At 48.9% G+C, this 21,069-nt stretch overlaps 1 protein-coding gene across 1 annotated transcript in view; it reads left to right on the top strand.

The window, feature by feature from the left end:
• LOC115126332 (NMDA receptor synaptonuclear signaling and neuronal migration factor-like) overlaps positions 1 to 21,069 on the top strand; it is an 82,587-nt gene that overhangs the window by 48,540 nt on the left and 12,978 nt on the right. The window contains exons 9-14 of the mRNA XM_065016866.1: positions 2,160 to 2,287; positions 3,514 to 3,597; positions 3,727 to 3,760; positions 5,296 to 5,366; positions 5,642 to 5,721; positions 5,962 to 6,064. Of these exons, the coding sequence (XP_064872938.1) occupies positions 2,160 to 2,287; positions 3,514 to 3,597; positions 3,727 to 3,760; positions 5,296 to 5,366; positions 5,642 to 5,721; positions 5,962 to 6,064 (500 nt within the window). The remainder of the gene's footprint in view (positions 1 to 2,159; positions 2,288 to 3,513; positions 3,598 to 3,726; positions 3,761 to 5,295; positions 5,367 to 5,641; positions 5,722 to 5,961; positions 6,065 to 21,069) is intronic.

Raw genomic sequence — 21,069 nt, forward strand, 5'->3', positions numbered from 1 at the left:
CTCTCTCTCTCTCCCTCCATCTGCCTTTCTCTCTCCCTGCCACTCTCTCTCCCTCCATCTGCCTTTCTCTCTCCCTGCCACTCTCTCTCTCCCTCCATCTGCCTTTCTCTCTCCCTGCCACTCTCTCTCTCTCCCTCCATCTGCCTTCTCTCTCCCTGCCACTTTCTCCCTCCCTGCCCTCTCTCCCCTCTCTCTCTCCCTCCATCTGCCTTTCTCTCCCTCCCTGCCTTTTTCTCTCCCTGCCACTCTCCTCTCTTCTCCCTCCATCTGCCTTTCTCTCTCCCTGCCACTCTCTCTCTCCTCCATCTGCCTTTCTCTCTCCCTGCCACTCTCTCTCTCTCCTCCATCTGCCTTTCTCTCTCCCTGCCACTCTCTCCCTCCATCTGCCTCTCTCCCCCTCCATCTGCCTTTCCATCTGCCTCCCTGCCACTCTCTCTCTCCCTCCATCTGCCTTTCTCTCTCCCTGCCACTCTCTCTCTCCCTCCATCTGCCTTTCTCTCTCCCTGCCACTCTCTCTCTCTCCCTCCATATGCCTTTCTCTCTCCCTGCCACTCTCTCTCTCTCCCTCCATCTGCCTTTCTCTCTCCCTGCCACTCTCCCCCCCCATCTGCCTTTCTCTCTCCCTGCCTCTCTCTCTCCCTCCATCTGCCTTCTCTCTCCCTGCCACTCTCTTTCCCTCCATCTGCCTTTCTCTCTGCCCGCCACTCTCTCTCTCTCCCTCCATCTGCCTTTCTCTCTCCCTGCCACTCTCTCTCTCTCCCTCCATCTGCCTTTCTCTCTCCCTGCCACTCTCTCTCTCTCCCTCCATCTGCCTTTCTCTCTCCTTGCCACGCTCTCTCTCTCTCTCCCCCCATCTGCCTTTCTCTCTCCCTGCCACTCTCTCTCTCCCCATCTGCCTTTCTCTCTCCCTGCCACTCTCTCTCCCTCCATCTGCCTTTCTTTCTCCCTGCCACTCTCTCTCCATCCATCTGCCTTTCTCTCTCCCTGCCACTCTCTCTCCCCCCATCTGCCTTTCTCTCTCCCTGCCACTCTCTCTCCCTCCATCTGCCTAATCTTTCTCCCTGCCACTCTGTCTCCCACCATCTGCCTTTCTCTCTCCCTGCCACTCTCTCTCTCTCCCTCCATCTGCCGTTCTCTCTCCCTGCCACTCTCTCTCCCTCCATCTGCCTTTCTCTCTCCCTGCCACTCTCTCTCTCTCACTCCATCTGCCTTTCTCTCTCCCTGCCACTCTCTCTCTCTCCCTCCATCTGCTTTTCTCTCTCCCTGCCACTCTCTCTCTCTCCCTCCATCTGCCTTTCTCTCTCCCTGCCACTCTCTCTCTCTCCCTCCATCTGCCTTTCTCTCTCCCTGCCACTCTCTCTCTCTCCCTCCATCTGCCTTTCTCTCTCCCTGCCACTCTCTCTCTCTCCCTCCATCTGCCTTTCTCTCTCCCTGCCACTCTCTCTCTCTCCCTCCATCTGCCTTTCTCTCTCCCTGCCACTCTCTCTCCCTCCCTCCCTGCCACTCTCTCTCTCCCTCCATCTGCCTTTCTCTCTCCCTGCCACTCTCTATCTCTCTCTCCCTCCATCTGCCTTTCTCTCTCCCTGCCACTCTCTCTCTCTCCCTCTCTCCATCTGCCTTTCTCTCTCCCTGCCACTCTCTCTCTCTCCCCATCTGCCTTTCTCTCTCCCTGCCACTCTCTCTCCCTCCATCTGCCTTTCTCTCTCCCTGCCACTCTCCTCTCTCTCTCTCCCTCCATCTGCCTTTCTCTCTCCCTGCATCTCTCTCTTTCTCCTTCCATCTGCCTTTCTCTCTCCCTGCCACTCTCTCTCCCTCCATCTGCCTTTCTCTCTTCCTGCCACTCTCTCTCTCCCTCCATCTGCCTTTCTCTCTCCCTGCCACTCTCTCTCTCTCCCTCCATCTGCCTTTCTCTCTCCCTGCCACTCTCTCTCTCCCCCTCCATCTGCCTTTCTCTCTCCCGGCCACTCTCTCTCCCTCCATCTGCCTTTCTCATTCTTTCTCTATTATTCCATTGCTTGCTTTCTCTCTGTCCATCTCTTCCCCTCCTCTACCTCCCCCCTCTCTTACTCCATGTCCCCCCTCTTCTCATCCAATCTTTCTCCCGTCTCCTCCCCTGCTCTCTCTCTAACGGTGTGCCTGCTCTCTTTGTTGGGGGATAGGTGGGGACCTGCCAGCCTCTTGTGGGACTCTGGATGAGGGGGAGCGTGAGGACCTAGACTGGGAGGAGGAGAGGGAGATGGAGAGACTGGCCTGTGAGGGAGATGACTTCATCCCACCCAAAATTATGGTGAGGAACTAGGGTTGAACAATTCTTCTAACTTTCCCAGAGTTCCCAGGTTTACCCAAAGAGGACTGGCTGCATGTGAGCATGTTTACTGTGTTGGAATGTCACGGCTGTCACGATTCTTTAAGATATGAATGAAAATAGGAGATTGACAAGAAGCTAACAGCCTACAGGAGAGGCAGCAGAATCTGGAGGATGCTCATCTTCTGTCAGGTGATACAGGGAGAAAGTAGAGAGAGAAAGAAAGGGGAAGAGAGAGATGACAATGATTATGAAAGAACAAAAGAAAATGTGTTTTATGCTGAATTCTGTCATTCCCAGTGGAAAGATAGATTACACCTCAATTAGTGACATAACTCTGGAGGTCGAGGGGATAATTGTGTTTTCTCTCAATGGGATCCTGCTATGTTATGTGAGTGCCAAGTAGTACTCAAATGTACTCAATAGACCTTATATAAATCAATGGGCTACTTTTTGATCCTTAACTGATTGAAATAAAATGGAATTGAATTAAAGTGGAATCCTGTTTGATACCAGTACATACGCTGAGTGTACAAAATATTGGGAACATCTACTATTTTCATGACATAAACTGTCCAGGTAAATCAAGGTGAAATCTATGATCATTGATGTCACTTGTTAAATCCACTTCAATCAGTAGAGATGAAGGGGAGGAGACAGGTTCAAGAAGTTTTAAGCCTTGAGACAATTGAGACATGGATTGTGTATGTGTGCCATTCAGAGGATGAATGGTCAAGACAAAATATGTAAGTGCCTTTGAACAAGGTATGGTAGTAGGTGCCAGGCGCACCGGTTTGAGTGTGTCAAGAACTGCAATGCTGCTGGGTTTTTCACGCTCAACAGTTTCCCTTGTGTATCAAGAATGGTCCACCACCCAAAGGACATCCAGCCAACTTGACACAACTGTGGGAAGCATTGTAGTCAACATGGGCCAGCATCCCTGTGGAATGCTTTTGACACCTTGTAGAGTCCATTCCTGATGAATTGAGGCTGTTCTGAGGGCAAAAGGGGGTGCAACTTAATATTAGGAAGGTGTTCCTAATGTTTTATACACTCAGTGTACAATGCATCTTGGCTATGCAGACAGACTAGTGTGAATAATGAATGTTCAGGTCCCTACAGGCACTGGTTGACAGACAGAACACAGCAGAGTGAATGGGACAGCTCTTTCTCTTCTTCTCTCTTCTTTCTCCATCTCTCACTCTCAGCTGATCTCCTCCAAAGTCCCCAAGGCAGAGTACGTTCCCACCATCATCCGCAGGGATGACCCCTCAATCATCCCCATCCTCTATGTGAGTGACTTTCTCTCTCACACACACACCGTCACCCTGTTCTCCATGTGTCTGTATGCACAGGTGATAAATCAGTTATCATGTATAATATTCAGTAAAGGATATTGACTTTATAATCTCTGTCTCCAGGACCATGAACATGCTACGTTTGATGATATCCTCGGTGGGTAAACTGCCCTTTATGTGACTTTGTTGGTTAGTTCTGTTAAAATCTTCATCCCAAATGGCACTATATTCCCTATATAGCGCACTACTTTTAACCAGTCCTATAGGCCCTGATCAAAAGTAGCGCACTATTTTATCTTTCTACTTTATTGAACCTTTATTTAACTTGGCAAGCCAGTTAAGAACATATTCTTATTTACAATGACGACCTACCCTGGTCAAAACCTAACCCAGGACGACGCTGGGCCAATTGTGCGCCGCCCTATGGGACTCCCAATCACGGTCGGTTGTGATATAGTCTGGAATCGAACCAGGGTCTGTAGTGACGCCGCTAGCACTGAGATGCATTACCGTAGACCGCTGGGCCACTCAGGAGTAGTGTGCCATTTGGGACGCAGACATGTTTGTGGAGTGGGACACATTATGCAGTGAAAATGATGCTGTGTTCCATATTGCTGTCTTTCAGTGTGAGGAAATCTATTTTTACTGTACTGCTTGTTGCTCTCATTCTAACCCCTCTCTTTTTCTCTCTCTTTCTCTCTCTCCAACCCCTCTCTCTTTCTCTCTCTCTAACCCCTCTCTCTTTCTCTCTCCCTAACCCCTCTCTGTTTCTCTCTCTCTAACCTCTCTCCGTTTCTCTCTCTCTAACCCCTCTCTCTTTCTCTCTCTCTAACCCCTCTCTCTTTCTCTCTCTCTAACCCCTCTCTCTCTCTTTCTCTCTCTCTAACCCCTCTCTGTTTCTCTCTGTCTAACCCCTCTCTCTCTTTCTCTCTCTCTAACCGCTCTCTGTTTCTCTCTCTCTAACCCCTCTCTCTTTCTCTCTCTCTAACCTCTCTCTCTCTCTCTCTTTCTCTCTCTCTAACCCCTCTCTTTTTCTCTCTCTTTCTCGCTCTCTAACCCCTCTGTTTCTCTCTCTCTAACCCCTCTCTCTTTCTCTCTCTCTAACCCCTCTCTGTTTCTCTCTCTCTAACCTCTCTCCGTTTCTCTCTCTAACCCCTCTCTATTTCTCTCTCTCTAACCCCTCTCTCTTTCTCTCTCCCTAACCCCTCTCTGTTTCTCTCTCTCTAACCTCTCTCCATCTAACCCCTCTCTCTTTCTCTCTCTCTAACCCCTCTCTCTCTCTTTCTCTCTCTCTAACCTCTCTCTCTCTCTTTCTCTCTCTCTAACCCCTCTCTGTTTCTCTCTCTCTAACCCCTCTGTTTCTCTCTCTCTCTAACCCCTCTATTTTTCTCTCTCTCTAACCCCTCTGTCTTTCTCTCTCTCTAACCCCTCTCTCTCTTTCTCTCTCTCTAACCCCTCTCTGTTTCTCTCTCTCTAACCCCTCTCCCTTTCTCTCCTCTAACCCCTCTCTCTCTTTCTCTCTCTCTAACCCCTCTCTGTTTCTCTCTCTCTAACCCCTCTCTTTTTCTCTCTCTTTCTCTCTCTCTAACCCCTCTCTGTTTCTCTCTCTCTTACCCCTCTCTCTCTCTTTCTCTCTCTCTAACCCCTCTCTCTCTCTCTCTCTAACCCCTCTCTGTTTCTCTCTCTTCACAGAGGAGATTGACAAGAAGCTAACAGCCTACAGGAGAGGCAGCAGAATCTGGAGGATGCTCATCTTCTGTCAGGTGATACAGGGAGAAAGTAGAGAGAGAAAGAAAGGGGAAGAGAGAGATGACAATGATTATGAAAGAACAAAAGAAAATGTGTTTTATGCTGAATTCTGTCATTCCCAGTGGAAAGATAGATTACACCTCAATTAGTGACATAACTCTGGAGGTCGAGGGGATAATTGTGTTTTTCTCTCAATGGGATCCTGCTATGTTATGTGAGTGCCATGTAGCCGTGTTGGTTTTAATCTTGGCTGGGAACTTGAAAAGCTACATCTCCTGTGGGTTCTTAGGGAGGTCCAGGGCATCTGTACCTGTTGAAGAATAAAGTGGCCACATTCGCCAAGGTGGAGAAAGAGGAGGACATGAGTCAGTGAGTGTCATCAGTCTTACTCTTCATACAGCAGCCATAGTCCTTATACCTGGGTGTATCCCAAATGGCACACGACACTACTTTTGACCAAAGCCTTATGGGCCCTGTGGGCCCTGGCAAAAAGTAGTGCACTGCATAGGGAATAGGGTACCATTTGGGATGCGGACACAGTTCCTGTCTCTGTGTTGGTACTGTTAGAGTAGCAGTATTGTTGTGAACCATGTCGTCCTGCTACAACAGGTTCTGGAGGAGGCTGAGTCGGTTTATGAGCAAAGTGAACCCTGAACCCAACCTCATCCACATTATGGGCTGCTACGTCCTAGGAAACCCCAACGGAGAGAAGGTACACTACATCTCTCACATGTTAAAACACACACATACCAGATTACTGTAGAAAATTGGTGTTGACTGATCAGATCAAATGATGACATAAAGAGCGTTGTGTTGAACACTGTGTGATGTTTAACAGTAAGAATGGCAGAATGGTGAACTTACTGAATGAGTTGAGTTGACTGTGTGATATTAGGATGCTTCTTGTGTAAATATTTTCAGTTTGGATTTTAATGACACACACACACACACACACACACACACAGTTACGAATCCCTTTTGGCCCGACAGTCTAGGGGGGGATGGTAATGAGACCCGTAACATAACTCATGCAAATTATTATTGTGACAAAGTAAAAGTGTGAACGAAATAACCACGACAACAGAAATCTACCGTCAAACTCCAGGTTTATTTATAAACACACGGTAATGGGGGGGGGAGCAGGAAAAGGGGCTGAGCTGGACCCAAGAAAAGAAACAATAAGTATTCAAAAACACCCCTAAGTTAGACTAGCCTACTTTAACAACAGCTAACTAACTAACCAAAAATACAGTGGGTGGTCCGCCCAGTTCTAACTAGTGTATTTAACAAAGTTCACCTACGGGTAGTGTATGCCCATGGGCGACTTGTCTTGGTTTCCCCTTTTCCCACTAGCAAACAAACAAACACCATAACCCAAAAACAATACTCACAGGTGATGACAAAGTGCTATGGAGGTGCTTAAACAAAAGAGAGGTTAAGACACAAAGCGAGAGCGACACACAGAGACCTACAGACATGGCATTTACAGAGAGATTGAGCTAGAGATTGAGCTAGAGATTGCTACAGAGCAAACACATGATGGGGTTTTTAAACCATGGGGAAGGAACTGTGATAGGGTAGGAAATAGGAGGAGGTGTGTCTTCTGATTGATGATTGATTGTTGACTGATTTGGGAGTGATGATTTTCACCTGTGAGGGGAGAAGGAGAGAAAAGAAACACACACACAGGATACACACACACAGGATAACTGTATCCGTAACACTCCCACCCTTAAAGAAGCAACCCTAGGGATTGCGACCACAGTATTACAATGAATACTCACAACAATAACAAAGTCAACCTTGCCAAAACATACAACAATCATTACACACGAGACAAAGCATCTGCCAATACATTCTCGTCTCCTGTACACAACTCTTGGGACAAGAACTGTTCTTCAAGGATTTTCATTGGTCCTCTCACTGTGTGACCAAACACCAGTTCAGCCGGGCTGAAACCTAGGGACTCCTGCACAGTTTCACGAGCTGCAAACAAAACTAGAGGAACTCCCTCACCCCAATCTTTCTCAGATTCCAAACAATATTTACGTAGCATAGACTTCAGTGTCTGATGCCATCTTTCAAGTGCACCCTGAGACTCTGGGTGATAGGCGCTTGACACACGGTGCGTAATTGACAAGGATTTTAACACCTGCCTGAAGAGCTTGGATAGGAAATTGGTACCTTGATCGCTTTGTACCACCCTAGGTAACCCGAATGTCGTGAAGAATTTTATTAAGGCTTTACTCACTACCGGGGCTGTAATCCTTCTCAGAGGAATGGCCTCGGGGTATCTTGTAGCCATACACATTATCGTTAACAAAAACTGGTTACCCGATTTTGTCTTCGGTAACGGTCCGACACAATCAACCACCACATGCTCGAATGGTTCACCTATGACAGGTATGGGACAAAGAGGAGCGGGAGGAATAACCTGATTTGGTTTTCCTGTTATCTGACATGTGTGGCATGTCCGACAGAACTGAGCCACATCTTGTTTTAAACCCGGCCAAAAGAAATGTCGAAGGATCCGATCATAAGTTTTTGTGATTCCTAAATGACCAGACCACTGGTGATCATGAGCAAGGGATAACACATTTTGTCGAAAGGCTGTAGGAATCACTATTTGGTAAACAGCATTCCAATCTCCATCCGCGTCAACATGGGATTTCCATTTACGCATGAGGAGATTACCATCAATGAAGTAAGCCACATTCTTCTTCTTCACATCTTCCAATGAGACAACACTAGAAAAACATTTAGCAAGCTTGTTGTCAACCTTTTGGTTAGCAATCAGCTGCTCACGAGTGACTGGTAACTGTATTGCATCAGCAATAAGTTCAACGTTCTTTGATTCTTTCCTGGGCTGTTTGTCAGAGGTGATCAGCTTCTCGGAGGTATCACACAATCCATCTTCTTGATCAACCTCTTTGAACAGTACAGTGTTCGACAAATCTATCTCGTCACCCTCTTGTCGTACCTGAGCACGAGTGACAGCACAAGCGGGGAACACATGTGGATAACTCTGTGCCAGCTCATTAGAGAGAGAGTGGTCACTTTTATCCAATACTTCCAATACGGGTACTACCTTTCCTCCGGCAATATCGTTACCCATTATAAAGGTCACACCTTTCACTGGCAACATAGGACGTACCCCCACTCTGAATATTCCACTGATTAACTCAGAGTGTACTTTCACAAAGTGCAATGGCACTGGGACAAAACCCATTTCAATACCCTGTACTAACACACTGGAACCACAGTATGTATCGTCAGATAAGGGCAACACATCAGACAATATAAACGACTGCGCCGCACCAGTATCTCTAAGGATTTTAACCGGTCGCTGAGACGCTTCGTCATTCGTTAGGGACACAAACCCCTCGAAAATGAATGGTTCATAACTGCGGTCGGGGATTGAGACTTTCAAACTACAGTTACCCTGAGGCACCTGTTTTGTTGCAGACCTCACAACCGTACGAATTAGAGCAACACCTGTTGGTGGCTTGGCACGAAGAGGCATCCCTTGTTTGCGTTTAAGCAGGAAGCACTCATTAATCATATGTCCTACTTTATGACAATAGAAACAGGGACGCTCATTCTTCTGGCGTGCTTGATATACTACTGCTGGCCGACTAGGGCTAAAGGTAGGAAACTCAGTGGCTCTACTCTCAGTTTGAGCCGAAAACACACTCTTGTGCGTCAACACAAACTCGTCTGCCAACACAGACGCTTCTGCCAGGGAGGATACTTTCTGTTCGTTTAGGTAAACTACAATGCGTTCGGGTAAGCAATTTTTAAACTCTTCCAACAAGATTAACTCCCGGAGAGAGTTGAAATCAGTTACCTTACTAGCAGCATGCCATTTATCAAACAGATTTCCCTTGTCTCTAGCAAATTCCACATAAGTCTTACTAGAAGACTTTCTATGAGACCTAAATCTCTGTCGGTATGCCTCAGGCACAAGCTCATAGGCACGAAGAACAGTAGCTTTGACCACTTCATAATTCAAACTGTCCTCCAGAGGTAGCGCTGACAAAACCTCTTGGGCTTTACCAGTTAATTTACACTGAAGTAATAGGCACCATACCTCTTCAGGCCATTTCAATGCTACGGCTATACGCTCAAATACACAAAAATAGGAGTCAACCTCTGACTCTCTGAACAAAGGTACTAAGGCAATCTGCCTACTAATGTCAAATGTGTTTGAGGACACAGCAGGTGAGGACGGCTCACAAACAGGCATAGTAGGACCGGAGGCTAGCCTCGCTGTCTCTGCCTCCAGTTCCATCTGGCGCATTTTGAACTCCAACTGCCTTTGTTCTCTGTCTGCCTCAATTTTACACATCTCCAAATGCCGTTGTTCTCGTTCTTTTTCTGCCTCTATTTTACATATCTCCAACTGGAGAGTCTCTCGCCTAATTTCTGCTCTCTCTTCCACCTCCAGTTGAAACTGTGCTAAACGGACATCCCTCCTGGCATCACCATTTGACAGTGGGGAGAGTGGATCAAAACGGGACAATGTGGCTGGTGTTTTAGCCTCTCCCTCATTATCAGACACCAATGGGCTCACAGGAGCAGCAACATCCGCTACAGGGGTAGTAGACTCAGGCAGCGGTAACACAAGCACCTGCTCTTCCAACAATACATTTAATACTAGCCGTTTAACCTCCGCCTTAACTAAACTCTGCGGAATCGATACTGAATAATGGTCAGCCAAGGTCATTAAATCAACTCTACGACATTTGTCAAAAACCTCCCACGAAGGGTTATCCAAAAAGGATTTCAAATCAAAAGTAGTCATTTTACACTACTTCACAAGTGCCAAAGAAAATAGCAAACACTAATGCTACTTCAGCTATGACGCTCAACACTGAACTATACCACTACAACAATCTACATGAGCGGCATGGGTGTCAGTTATGACAGATCCCGGACGAGCCCCCACTTATGTTACGAATCCCTTTTGGCCCGACAGTCTAGGGGGGATGGTAATGAGACCCGTAACATAACTCATGCAAATTATTATTGTGACAAAGTAAAAGTGTGAACGAAATAACCACGACAACAGAAATCTACCGTCAAACTCCAGGTTTATTTATAAACACACGGTAATGGGGGGGGGAGCAGGAAAAGGGGCTGAGCTGGACCCAAGAAAAGAAACAATAAGTATTCAAAAACACCCCTAAGTTAGACTAGCCTACTTTAACAACAGCTAACTAACTAACCAAAAATACAGTGGGTGGTCCGCCCAGTTCTAACTAGTGTATTTAACAAAGTTCACCTACGGGTAGTGTATGCCCATGGGCGACTTGTCTTGGTTTCCCCTTTTCCCACTAGCAAACAAACAAACACCATAACCCAAAAACAATACTCACAGGTGATGACAAAGTGCTATGGAGGTGCTTAAACAAAAGAGAGGTTAAGACACAAAGCGAGAGTGACACACAGAGACCTACAGACATGGCATTTACAGAGAGATTGAGCTAGAGATTGAGCTAGAGATTGAGCTAGAGATTGAGCTAGAGATTGCTACAGAGCAAACAAATGATGGGGTTTTTAAACCATGGGGAAGGAACTGTGATAGGGTAGGAAATAGGAGGAGGTGTGTCTTCTGATTGATGATTGATTGTTGACTGATTGGGGAGTGATGATTTTCACCTGTGAGGGGAGAAGGAGAGAAAAGAAACACACACACAGGATACACACACACAGGATAACTGTATCCGTAACACACACACACACACACACACACACACACACACACACACACACACACACACACACACACACACACACACACACACACACACACACACACACACACACACATATACACACACACACATATACACACTCCTTACTTTATGTTACTCAATATGGTCCCTTGCTAATATATGGAGAGAGTTGAGAATCGATGTCTTTCTTTCTCCTTCCTCTCTCTGTACTTCTCTCCTTCCTCTCTCTCTACTTTTCTCCCTCCTCTCTCTCTACTTCTCTCCCTCCTCTCTCTCTACTTCTCTCCCTCCTCTCTCTACTTCTCTCCCTCCTCTCTCTCTACTTCTCTCCCTCCTCTCTCTCTACTTCTCTCCTCCTCTCTCTCTACTTCTCTCCCTCCTCTCTCTCTACTTCTCTCCCTCCTCTCTCTACTTTCTTCTCTCTCTACTCCTCCCTCCTCTCTCTACTTCTCTCCCTCCCCTCTCTCTACTTCTCTCCCTCCCCTCTCTCTACTTCTCTCCCTCCTCTCTCTCTACTTCTCTCCCTCCTCTCTCTCTACTTCTCTCCCTCCTCTCTCTCTACTTCTCTCCCTCCTCTCTCTCTACTTCTCTCCCTCCTCTCTCTCTACTTCTCTCCCTCCTCTCTCTCTACTTCTCTCCCTCCTCTCTCTCTACTTCTCTCCTTCCTCTCTCTACTTCTCTCCCTCCCCTCTCTCTACTTCTCTCCCTCCTCTCTCTCTACTTCTCTCCCTCCTCTCTCTCTACTTCTCTCCCTCCTCTCTCTACTTCTCTCCCTCCTCTCTCTCTACTTCTCTCCTCTCTCTCTACTTCTCTCCCTCCTCTCTCTACTTCTCTCCTCTCTCTACTTCTCTCCTCCTCTCTCTCTCTTCCTCCCTCTCTCTCTACTTCTCTCCCTCCTCTCTCTACTTCTCTCCCTCCTCTCTCTCTACTTCTCTCCCTCCTCTCTCTCTACTTCTCTCCCTCCTCTCTCTCTACTTCTCTCCCTCCCCTCTCTCTACTTCTCTCCCTCCTCTCTCTCTCTCTTCTCTCCTCCTCCTCTCTCTACTTCTCTCCCTCTCTCTCTCTACTTCTCTCCCTCCTCTATCTCTACTTCTCTCCCTCCTCTCTCTCTACTTCTCTCCCTCCCTCTCTCTACTTCTCTCCCTCCCTCTCTCTCTCTCTTCTCTCCCTCTCCTCTCTCTCTACTTCTCTCCCTCATCTCTCTCTACTTCTCTCCCTCCCTCTCTCTACTTCTCTCCCTCCTCTCTCTACTTCTCTCCCTCTCTCTCTTTACTTCTCTCCTCCCTCTCTCTACTTCTCTCCCTCCTCTCTCTCTACTTCTCTCCCTCCTCTCTCTCTACTTCTCTCCCTCCTCTCTCTCTACTTCTCTCCCTCCCTCTCTCTCTACTTCTCTCCCTCCTCTCTCTACTTCTCTCCCTCCTCTCTCTCTCTCCCTTCTCTCCCTCCTCTCTCTCTACTTCTCTCCCTCCTCTCTCTCTTCTCTCCCTCCTCTCTCTCTACTTCTCTCCCTCCTCTCTCTCTACTTCTCTCCTCCTCTCTCTCTACTTCTCTCCCTCCTCTCTCTCTACTTCTCTCCCTCTCCTCTCTCTCTCTTCCTCCTCTCTCTCTACTTCTCTCCCTCTCTCTCTACTTCTCTCCTCCCTCTACTCTCTCTACTTCTCTCCTCCTCTCTCTCTACTTCTCTCTCTACCTCCTCTCTCTCTCTACTTCTCTCCCTCCCTCTCTCTCTACTTCTCTCCCTCCTCTCTCTCTACTTCTCTCCTCCTCTCTCTACTTCTCTCCCTCCTCCTCTCTCTACTTTCTCTCCCTCTCTCTCTCTCTACTTCTCTCCCTCCTCTCTCTCTACTTCTCTCCCTCCTCTCTCTCTACTTCTCTCCCTCTCCTCTCCTCTCTCTACTTCTCTCCTCCTCCTCTCTCTACTTCTCTCCCTCCTCTCTCTCTACTTCTCTCCCTCCTCTCTCTCTACTTCTCTCCCTCCTCTCTCTACTTCTCTCCTCTCTCTACTTCTCTCCCTCCTCTCTCTCTACTTCTCTCCCTCCTCTCTCTCTACTTCTCTCCTCCTCTCTCTCTACTTCTCTCCCTCTCTCTCTCTACTTCTCTCCCTCCTCTCTCTCTCTCTACTTCTCTCCCTCCTCCTCTCTCTACTTCTCTCCCTCCCTCTCTCTCTACTTCTCTCCCTCCTCTCTCTCTACTTCTCTCCCTCCTCTCTCTACTTCTCTCCTCTCCTCTCTCTCTACTTCTCTCCCTCCTCTCTCTCTACTTCTCTCCCTCCCTCTCTCTACTTCTCTCCCTCCTCTCTCTACTTCTCTCCCTCCCTCTCTACTTCTCTCCCTCCTCTCTCTCTACTTCTCTCCCTCCTCTCTCTCTACTTCTCTCCCTCCTCTCTCTCTACTTCTCTCCCTCCTTCTCTCCTCTCTACTTCTCTCCCTCCTCTCTCTCTACTTCTCTCCTCTCTCTACTTCTCTCCTCTCTCTACTTCTCTCCTCTCTCTACTTCTCTCCTCTCTCTACTTCTCTCCTCTCTCTACTTCTCTCCTCTCTCTACTTCTCTCCTCTCTCTACTTCTCTCCTCTCTCTACTTCTCTCCTCTCTACTTCTCTCCTCCCCTCTCTCTACTTCTCTCCTCTCTCTACTTCTCTCCCTCCTCTCTACTTCTCTCCTCTCTCTACTTCTCTCCCTCCTCCTCTCTCTCTACTTCTCCTCTCCTCCTCTCTCTCTACTTTCTCTCCCTCCTCTCTCTCTACTTCTCTCCCTCCCTCTCTCTCTACTTCTCTCCTTCTCCTCTTCTCTCTCTACTTCTCTCTTCTCTCCTCTCCTCTCTCTCTCTTCTCTCTCCCTCTCTCTCTCTACTTCTCTCCCTCCCTCCTCTCTCTCTACTTCTCTCCCTCCTCTCTCTCTACTTCTCTCCCTCCTCTCTCTCTACTTCTCTCCCTCCCCTCTCTACTTCTCTCCCTCCTCTCTCTCTACTTCTCTCCCTCCTCTCTCTCTACTTCTCTCTCCTCCCTCTCTCTCTACTTCTCTCCCTACTTCCTCTCTCTACTTCTCTCCTCCTCTACTTCTCTCTCTCTACTTCTCTCCCTCCTCTCTCTCTACTTCTCTCCTCCTCTCTCTACTTCTCTCTCTCCTCTCTCTACTTCTCTCTCCTCTCTCTACTTCTCTCTCTCTCTCTACTTCTCTCCCTCCTCTCTCTCTACTTCTCTCCCTCTCTCTCTACTTCTCTCCCTCCTCTCTCTCTACTTCTCTCCCTCTCTCTCTACTTCTCTCCTCCTCTCTCTACTTCTCTCCCTCCTCTCTCTACTTCTCTCCCTCCCTCTCTCTACTTCTCTCCCTCTCTCTCTCTACTCTCTCTACTTCCTCCTCTCTCTACTTCTCTCCCTCCTCTCTCTCTACTACTTCTCTCCCTCCTCTCTCTCTACTTCTCTCCCTCCTCTCCTCTCTCTCTACTTCTCTCCTCCTCTCTCTCTACTTCTCTCCCTCCCTCTCTCTACTTCTCTCTCTCCCTCCTCTCTCTCTACTTCTCTCCCTCCTCTCTCTCTCCTCTCTCTTCTCTCTCTCTACTTCTCTCCCTCCCTCTCTCTCTACTCTCTCTACTTCTCTCTCCTCTCTCTCTTCTCTCTCCTCTCTCTCTACTTCTCTCCCTCCTCTCTCTACTTCTCTCCCTCCTCTCTCTCTACTTCTCTCCCTCCTCTCTCTCTACTTCTCTCCTCTCTCCCTCTCTCTCTACTTCTCTCCCTCCCTCTCTCTACTTCTCTCCTCTCTCTACTTCTTCTCCCTCCTCTCTCTCTACTTCTCTCCCTCCTCTCTCTCTACTTCTCTCCTCCTCCTCTCTCTCCCTCCCTCTCTCTCTACTCTCTCTCCTCCTCTCTCTACTCTCTCTCCCTCTCTCTACTTCTCTCTTCCTCCCTCCTCTCTCTCTACTTCTCTCTTCTCCCTCCTCTCTCTCTACTTCTCTCCCTCTCTCTCTCTACTTCTCTCCCTCCTCTCTCTCTACTTCTCTCCCTCCCTCTCTCTACTTCTCTCCCTCTCTCTCTCTACTTCTCTCCTTCTCCTCTCTCTCTACTTCTCTCCCTCCTCCTCTCTCTACTTCTCTCTTCCTCCTCTCTCTACTTCCTCCTCTCTCTCTCTTCTCCTCCTCTCTCTACTTCTCTCCCTCTCTCTACTTCTCTCCCTCCTCTCTCTACTTCTCTCCCTCCTCTCTCTCTACTTCTCTCCTCCTCTCTCTCTACTTCTCTCTCCTCCCTCTCTCTACTTCTCTCCCTCCTCTCTCTCTACTTCTCTCCTCTCTCTACTCTCTCTCTACTTCTCTCCCTCCTCTCTCTCTACTTCTCTCCCTCTCTCTCTCTCTCTCTCTCTCCTCTCTCCTCTCTCTACTTCTCTCCCTCCTCTCTCTCTACTTCTCTCCCTCCCTCTCTCTCTACTTCTCTCCCTCCCTCTCTCTACTTCTCTCCCTCTCTCTCTCTACTTTCTCCTCTCTCTACTTCTCTCCCTCTCTCTCTTCTCTCTCTACTCTCCCTCCTCTCTCTCTCTCTCTCCCTCTCTCTACTTCTCTCCCTCCTCTCTCTACTTCTCTCTCTCCTACTTCTCTCCTCTCTCTACTCTCTCTCCCTCCTCTCTCTCTTCTTCTCTCCTCTCTCTACTTCTCTCCCTCCTCTCTCTCTACTTCTCTCCCTCCTCTCTCTCTACTTTCTCCCTCTCTCTCTTCTCTACTTCTCTCCCTCCTCCCTCTCTCTCTACTTCTCTCCCTCTCTCTCTCTACTTCTCTCCCTCCTCTCTCTCTACTCCCTCTCTCTCTCTACTTCTCTCTCTCCTCTCTCTCTACTTCTCTCCCTCCTCTCTCTCTACTTCTCTCCCTCCTCTCTCTCTACTTCTCCCCCTCCTCTCTCTCTACTTTTCTCCCTCTCTCTCTACTTCTCTCCTCTCTCTACTTCTCTTCTCTCCCTCCTCTCTCTACTCTCTCCCTCCCTCTCTCTCTCTCCCTTCTCTCTCTCCCTCTCTCTCTACTTTCTCTCCTCCTCCTCTCTCTCTTCTCTCCCTCCTCTCTCTACTTCTCTCCCTCCTCTCTCTCTACTTCTCTCCCTCCTCTCTCTACTTCTCTCCCTCCTCTCTCTACTTCTCTCTCCTCTCCTCTCTCTCTCTCTACTTCTCTCCTCTCTACTTCTCTCCCTCTCTCTACTTCTCTCCCTCCTCTCTCTCTACTTCTCCCTCCTCTCTCTACTTCTCTCCCTCCTCTCTCTCTACTTCTCTCCTCCTCTCTCTACTTCTCTCCCTCCTCTCTCTCTACTTCTCTCCCCTCCTCTCCTCTCTCTCTACTTCTCTCCTCTCTCTACTTCTCTCTACTTCTCTCCCTCCTCTCTCTCTACTTCTCTCCCTCCTCTCTCTCTACTTCTCTCCCTCCTCTCTCTACTTCTCTCCCTCCTCTCTCTCTACTTCTCTCTCCTCTCTCTACTTCTCTCCCTCCTCTCTCTCTACTTCTCTCCTCTCCTCTCTCTCTACTTCTCTCCCTCCTCTCTCTCTACTTCTCTCCCTCTCTCTCTACTTCTCTCCCTCCTCTCTCTCTACTTCTCTCCCTCCTCTCTCTCTACTTCTCTCCCTCCTCTCTCTCTCTTCTCTCCTCCTCCTCTCTCTACTTCTCTCCCCTCTCTCTACTCTCTACTTCTCTCCCTCTCTCTCTCTACTTCTCTCTCCTCTCTCTCTACTTCTCTCCCTCCTCTCTCTCTACTTCTCTCCCTCTCTCTCTCTCTACTTCTCTCCTCTCTCTCTCTCTCTCCTCTCTCTTTCTCTCTCTCTCTTCTCTCTCTCTCTACTTCTCTCCTCTCCTCCTCTCTCTCTACTTCTCTCCCCCTCTCTCTCTACTTCTCTCCCTCCCTCTCTCTACTTCTCTCCCTCCTCTCTCTCTACTTCTCTCCCTCCTCTCTCTCTACTTCTCTCCCTCTCTCTCTCTCTCTCTCCCTCTCTCTCTCTACTTCTCTCCCTCTCTCTCTCTACTTCTCTCCCTCCTCTCTCTCTACTTCTCTCCCTCCTCTCTCTCTACTTCTCTCCCTCCTCTCTCTCTACTTCTCTCCCTCCTCTCTCTCTACTTCTCTCCCCTCTCTCTACTTCTCTCCCTCCTCTCTCTCTACTTCTCTCCTCCTCTCTCTACTTCTCTACTCTCTCTCTACTTCTCTCCCTCTCTCTCTCTCTACTTCTCTCCCTCCTCTCTCTCTACTCTCTCTATCCCTCTCTCCTCTCTACTCTCTCCCTCCTCTCTCTCTACTTCTCTCCCTCTCTCTCTCTACTTCTCTCCTCTCTCTACTTCTCTCCCTCCTCTCTCTCTACTTCCCTCCTCTCTCTACTTCTCTCCCTCCTCTCTCTACTTCTCTCCTCTCTCTACTTCTCTCCTCTCTCTACTTCTCTCTCCTCTCTCTCTACTTCTCTCCCTCTCTCTCTCTACTTCTCTCCTCTCCTCTCTCTACTTCTCTCCCTCCTCTCTCTCTCTACTCTCCTCTCCTCTCTCTCTCTCTCTCTTCTCTCCTCTCTCTACTTCTCTCCCTCCTCTCTCTCTACTTCTCTCCCTCTCTCTCTACTTCTCTCCCTCCTCTCTCTCTACTTCTCTCCCTCCTCTCTCTCTACTTCTCTCCCTCCTCTCTCTCTACTTCTCTCCCTCCTCTCTCTACTTCTCTCCTCTCTCCTCTCTCTCTACTTCTCCCCTCTCCTTCTCTCCTCTCTCTACTTCTCTCCTCTCTCTACTTCTCTCCCTCCTCTCTCTCTACTTCTCTCCCTCCTCTCTCTACTTCTCTCCCTCCTCTCTCTCTACTTCTCTCCCTCCTCTCTCTCTACTTCTCTCCCTCCTCTCTCTACTTCTCTCCCTCCTCTCTCTCTACTTCTCTCCCTCCTCTCTCTCTACTTCTCTCCCTCCTCTCTCTCTACTTCTCTCCCTCCTCTCTCTCTACTTCTCTCCTCCTCTCTCTCTACTTCTCTCCTCTCTCTACTTCTCTCCCTCTCTCCTCTCTCTCTACTTCTCTCCCTCCTCTCTCTCTACTTCTCTCCTCTCTCTCTACTTTCTCCCTCCTCTCTCTCTACTTCTCTCCCTCCTCTCTCTCTACTTCTCTCCCTCCTCTCTCTCTACTTCTCTCCCTCCCTCTCTCCCTCTCTCTCTACTTCTCTCCCTCCTCTCTCTCTACTTCTCTCCCTCCTCTCTCTCTACTTCTCTCCCTCCTCTCTCTCTACTTCTCTCCCTCTCTCTCTCTACTTCTCTCCCTCCTCTCTCTCTACTTCTCCCTCCTCTCTCTCTACTTCTCTCCCTCCTCTCTCTACTTCTCTCCCTCCTCTCTCTCTACTTCTCTCCCTCCTCTCTCTCTACTTCTCTCCCTCCTCTCTCTCTACTTCTCTCCCTCCTCTCTCTCTACTTCTCTCCCTCCTCTCTCTCTACTTCTCTCCCTCCTCTCTCTCTACTTCTCTCTCTCCCTCCTCTCTCTCTACTTCTCTCCCTCCTCTCTCTCTTCTCTCTCTCTCTCTCTACTTCTCTCTTCTCTCTACTTCTCTCCCTTCTCTCCCTCCTCCCTCCTCTCTACTTCTCTCTACTTCTCCTCCCTCTCTCTACTTCTCTCCCTCCTCTCTCTCTACTTCTCTCCCTCCTCTCTCTCTACTTCTCTCTCTCTCCTCTCTCTCTACTTCTCTCCTCTCTCTCTACTTCTCTCCCTCCTCTCTCTCTACTTCTCTCCCTCTCTCTCTCTACTTCCTCCCTCTCTCTACTTCTCTCCCCTCTCTCTCTACTTCTCTCCCTCCTCTCTCTACTTACTCTCCCTCCTCCTCTCTCTCTACTTCTCTCCCTCTCTCTCTCTCTCTCTCTCCCTCCTCTCTCTCTCTCTCTTCTCTCTCCTCTCTCCTCTCTCTCTACTCTCTCCCTTCTCTCCTCTCTCTCCTCTCTCTCCCTCCTCTCTCTCTACTTCTCTCCCTCTCTCTCTCTCTACTTCTCTCCCTCCTCTCTCTACTTCTCTCCCTCCTCTCTCTCTACTTCTCTCCCTCCTCTCTCTACTTCTCTCCCTCCTCTCTCTCTACTTCTCTCCCTCTCTCTCTCTACTTCTCTCCCTCCTCTCTCTCTACTTCTCTCTCCTCTCTCTCTACTTCTCTTCTCTCCCTCCTCTCTCTCTACTTCTCTCCCTCCTCTCTCTCTACTTCTCTCCCTCCTCTCTCTCTACTTCTCTCCCTCCTCTCTCTCTACTTCTCTCCCTCCTCTCTCTCTACTTCTCTCCTCTCTCTCCTCCTCTCTCTCTACTTCTCTCCCTCTCTCTCTCTACTTCTCTCCTCTCTCTACTTCTCTCCCTCCTCTCTCTCTACTTCTCTCCCTCTCTCTCTCTACTCTCTCTCCCTCTCTCTCTCTACTTCTCTCCTCCTCTCTCTCTACTTCTCTCCCTCTCTCTTCTCTACTTCTCTCCCTCTCTCTCTCTCTACTTCTCTCCCTCCTCTCTCTACTTCTCTCCCTCTCTCTCTCTACTTCTCTCCCTCCTCTCTCTCTACTTCTCTCCCTCTCTCTACTTCTCCCTCCTCTCTCTCTACTTTCTCTCCCTCCTCTCTCTCTACTTCTCTCCTCTCTCTCTCTCTACTTCTCTCCCTCCTCTCTCTACTTCTCTCCCTCCTCTCTCTCTACTTCTCTCCTCTCTCTCTCTCTCTCTACTTCCTCCCTCTCTCTCTACTCTCTCTCCCTCCTCTCTCTCTACTTCTCTCCCTCCTCTCTCTCTACTTCTCTCCCTCCTCTCTCTCTACTTCTCTCCCTCCTCTCTCTACTACTCTCCCTCCTCTCTCTCTACTTCTCTCCCTCCTCTCTCTACTTCTCTCCCTCCTCTCTCTCTACTTCTCTCCCTCCTCTCTCTCTACGTTTCTCCTTCCTCTCTCTCTACTTCTCTCTTCTCTCTACTTCTCTCCCTCCTCTCTCTCTACTTCTCTCCCCCTCTCTCTCTACTTCTCCCTCCTCTCTCTACTTCTCTCCCTCCTCTCTCTCTACTTCTCTCCCTCCTCTCTCTCTACTTCTCTCCCTCTCTCTCTCTACTTCTCTCCCTCCTCTCTCTCTACTTCTCTCCCTCCTCTCTCTCTACTTCTCTCCCTCCTCTCTCTCTACTTCTCTCCTCTCTCTACTTCTCTCCCTCCTCTCTCTCTACTTCTCTCCCTCCTCTCTCTACTTCTCTCCTCTCTCTACTTCTCTCCCTCCTCTCTCTCTACTTCTCTCCCTCCTCTCTCTCTCTCTCTCCTCTCTCTCCTCTCTCTTCCTCCTCTCTCTCTACTCTCTCTCCTCCTTCTCTCCCTCTCCTCTCTCTACTTCTCTCCCTCCTCTCTCTCTACTTCTCTCCCTTCTCTCTACTTCTCTCCCTCTCTCTCTCTACTTCTCTCCCTCCTCTCTCTCTACTTCTCTCCCTCCTCTCTCTCTACTTCTCTCCTCTCTCTACTTCTCTCCCTCCTCTCTCTCTACTTCTCTCCCTCCTCTCTCTACTTCTCTCCCTCCTCTCTCTCTACTTCTCTCCCTCCTCTCTCTCTACTTCTCTCCCTCCTCTCTCTCTACTTCTCTCCCTCCTCTCTCTACTTCTCTCCCTCCTCTCTCTCTACTTCTCCCTCTCTCCTCTCTCTACTTCTCTCCCTCCTCTCTCTCTACTTCTCTCCCTCCTCTCTCTCTACTTCTCTCCCTCCTCTCTCTCTACTTCTCTCCCTCTACTTCTCTCTCTCCTCTCTCTCTACTTCTCTCCCTCCTCTCTCTCTACTTCTCTCCTCCTCTCTCTACTTCTCCCCCTCCTCTCTCTCTACTTCTCTCCCTCCTCTCTCTCTTCTCTCTCCTCTCTCTACTTCTCTCTCCTCTCTCTACTCTCTCCCTCCTCTCTCTCTACTTCTCTCCTCTCTCTACTTCTCTCCCTCCTCTCTCTCTACTTCTCTCCCTCTTCTCTCTCTACTTCTCTCCCTCCTCTCTCTCTACTTCTCTCCCTCCTCTCTCTCTACTTCTCTCCCTCTCTCTACTT

This window comes from Oncorhynchus nerka, linkage group LG4 (assembly GCF_034236695.1).
Source record: "Oncorhynchus nerka isolate Pitt River linkage group LG4, Oner_Uvic_2.0, whole genome shotgun sequence".
In the NCBI taxonomy this organism is placed as follows: domain Eukaryota; kingdom Metazoa; phylum Chordata; class Actinopteri; order Salmoniformes; family Salmonidae; genus Oncorhynchus; species Oncorhynchus nerka.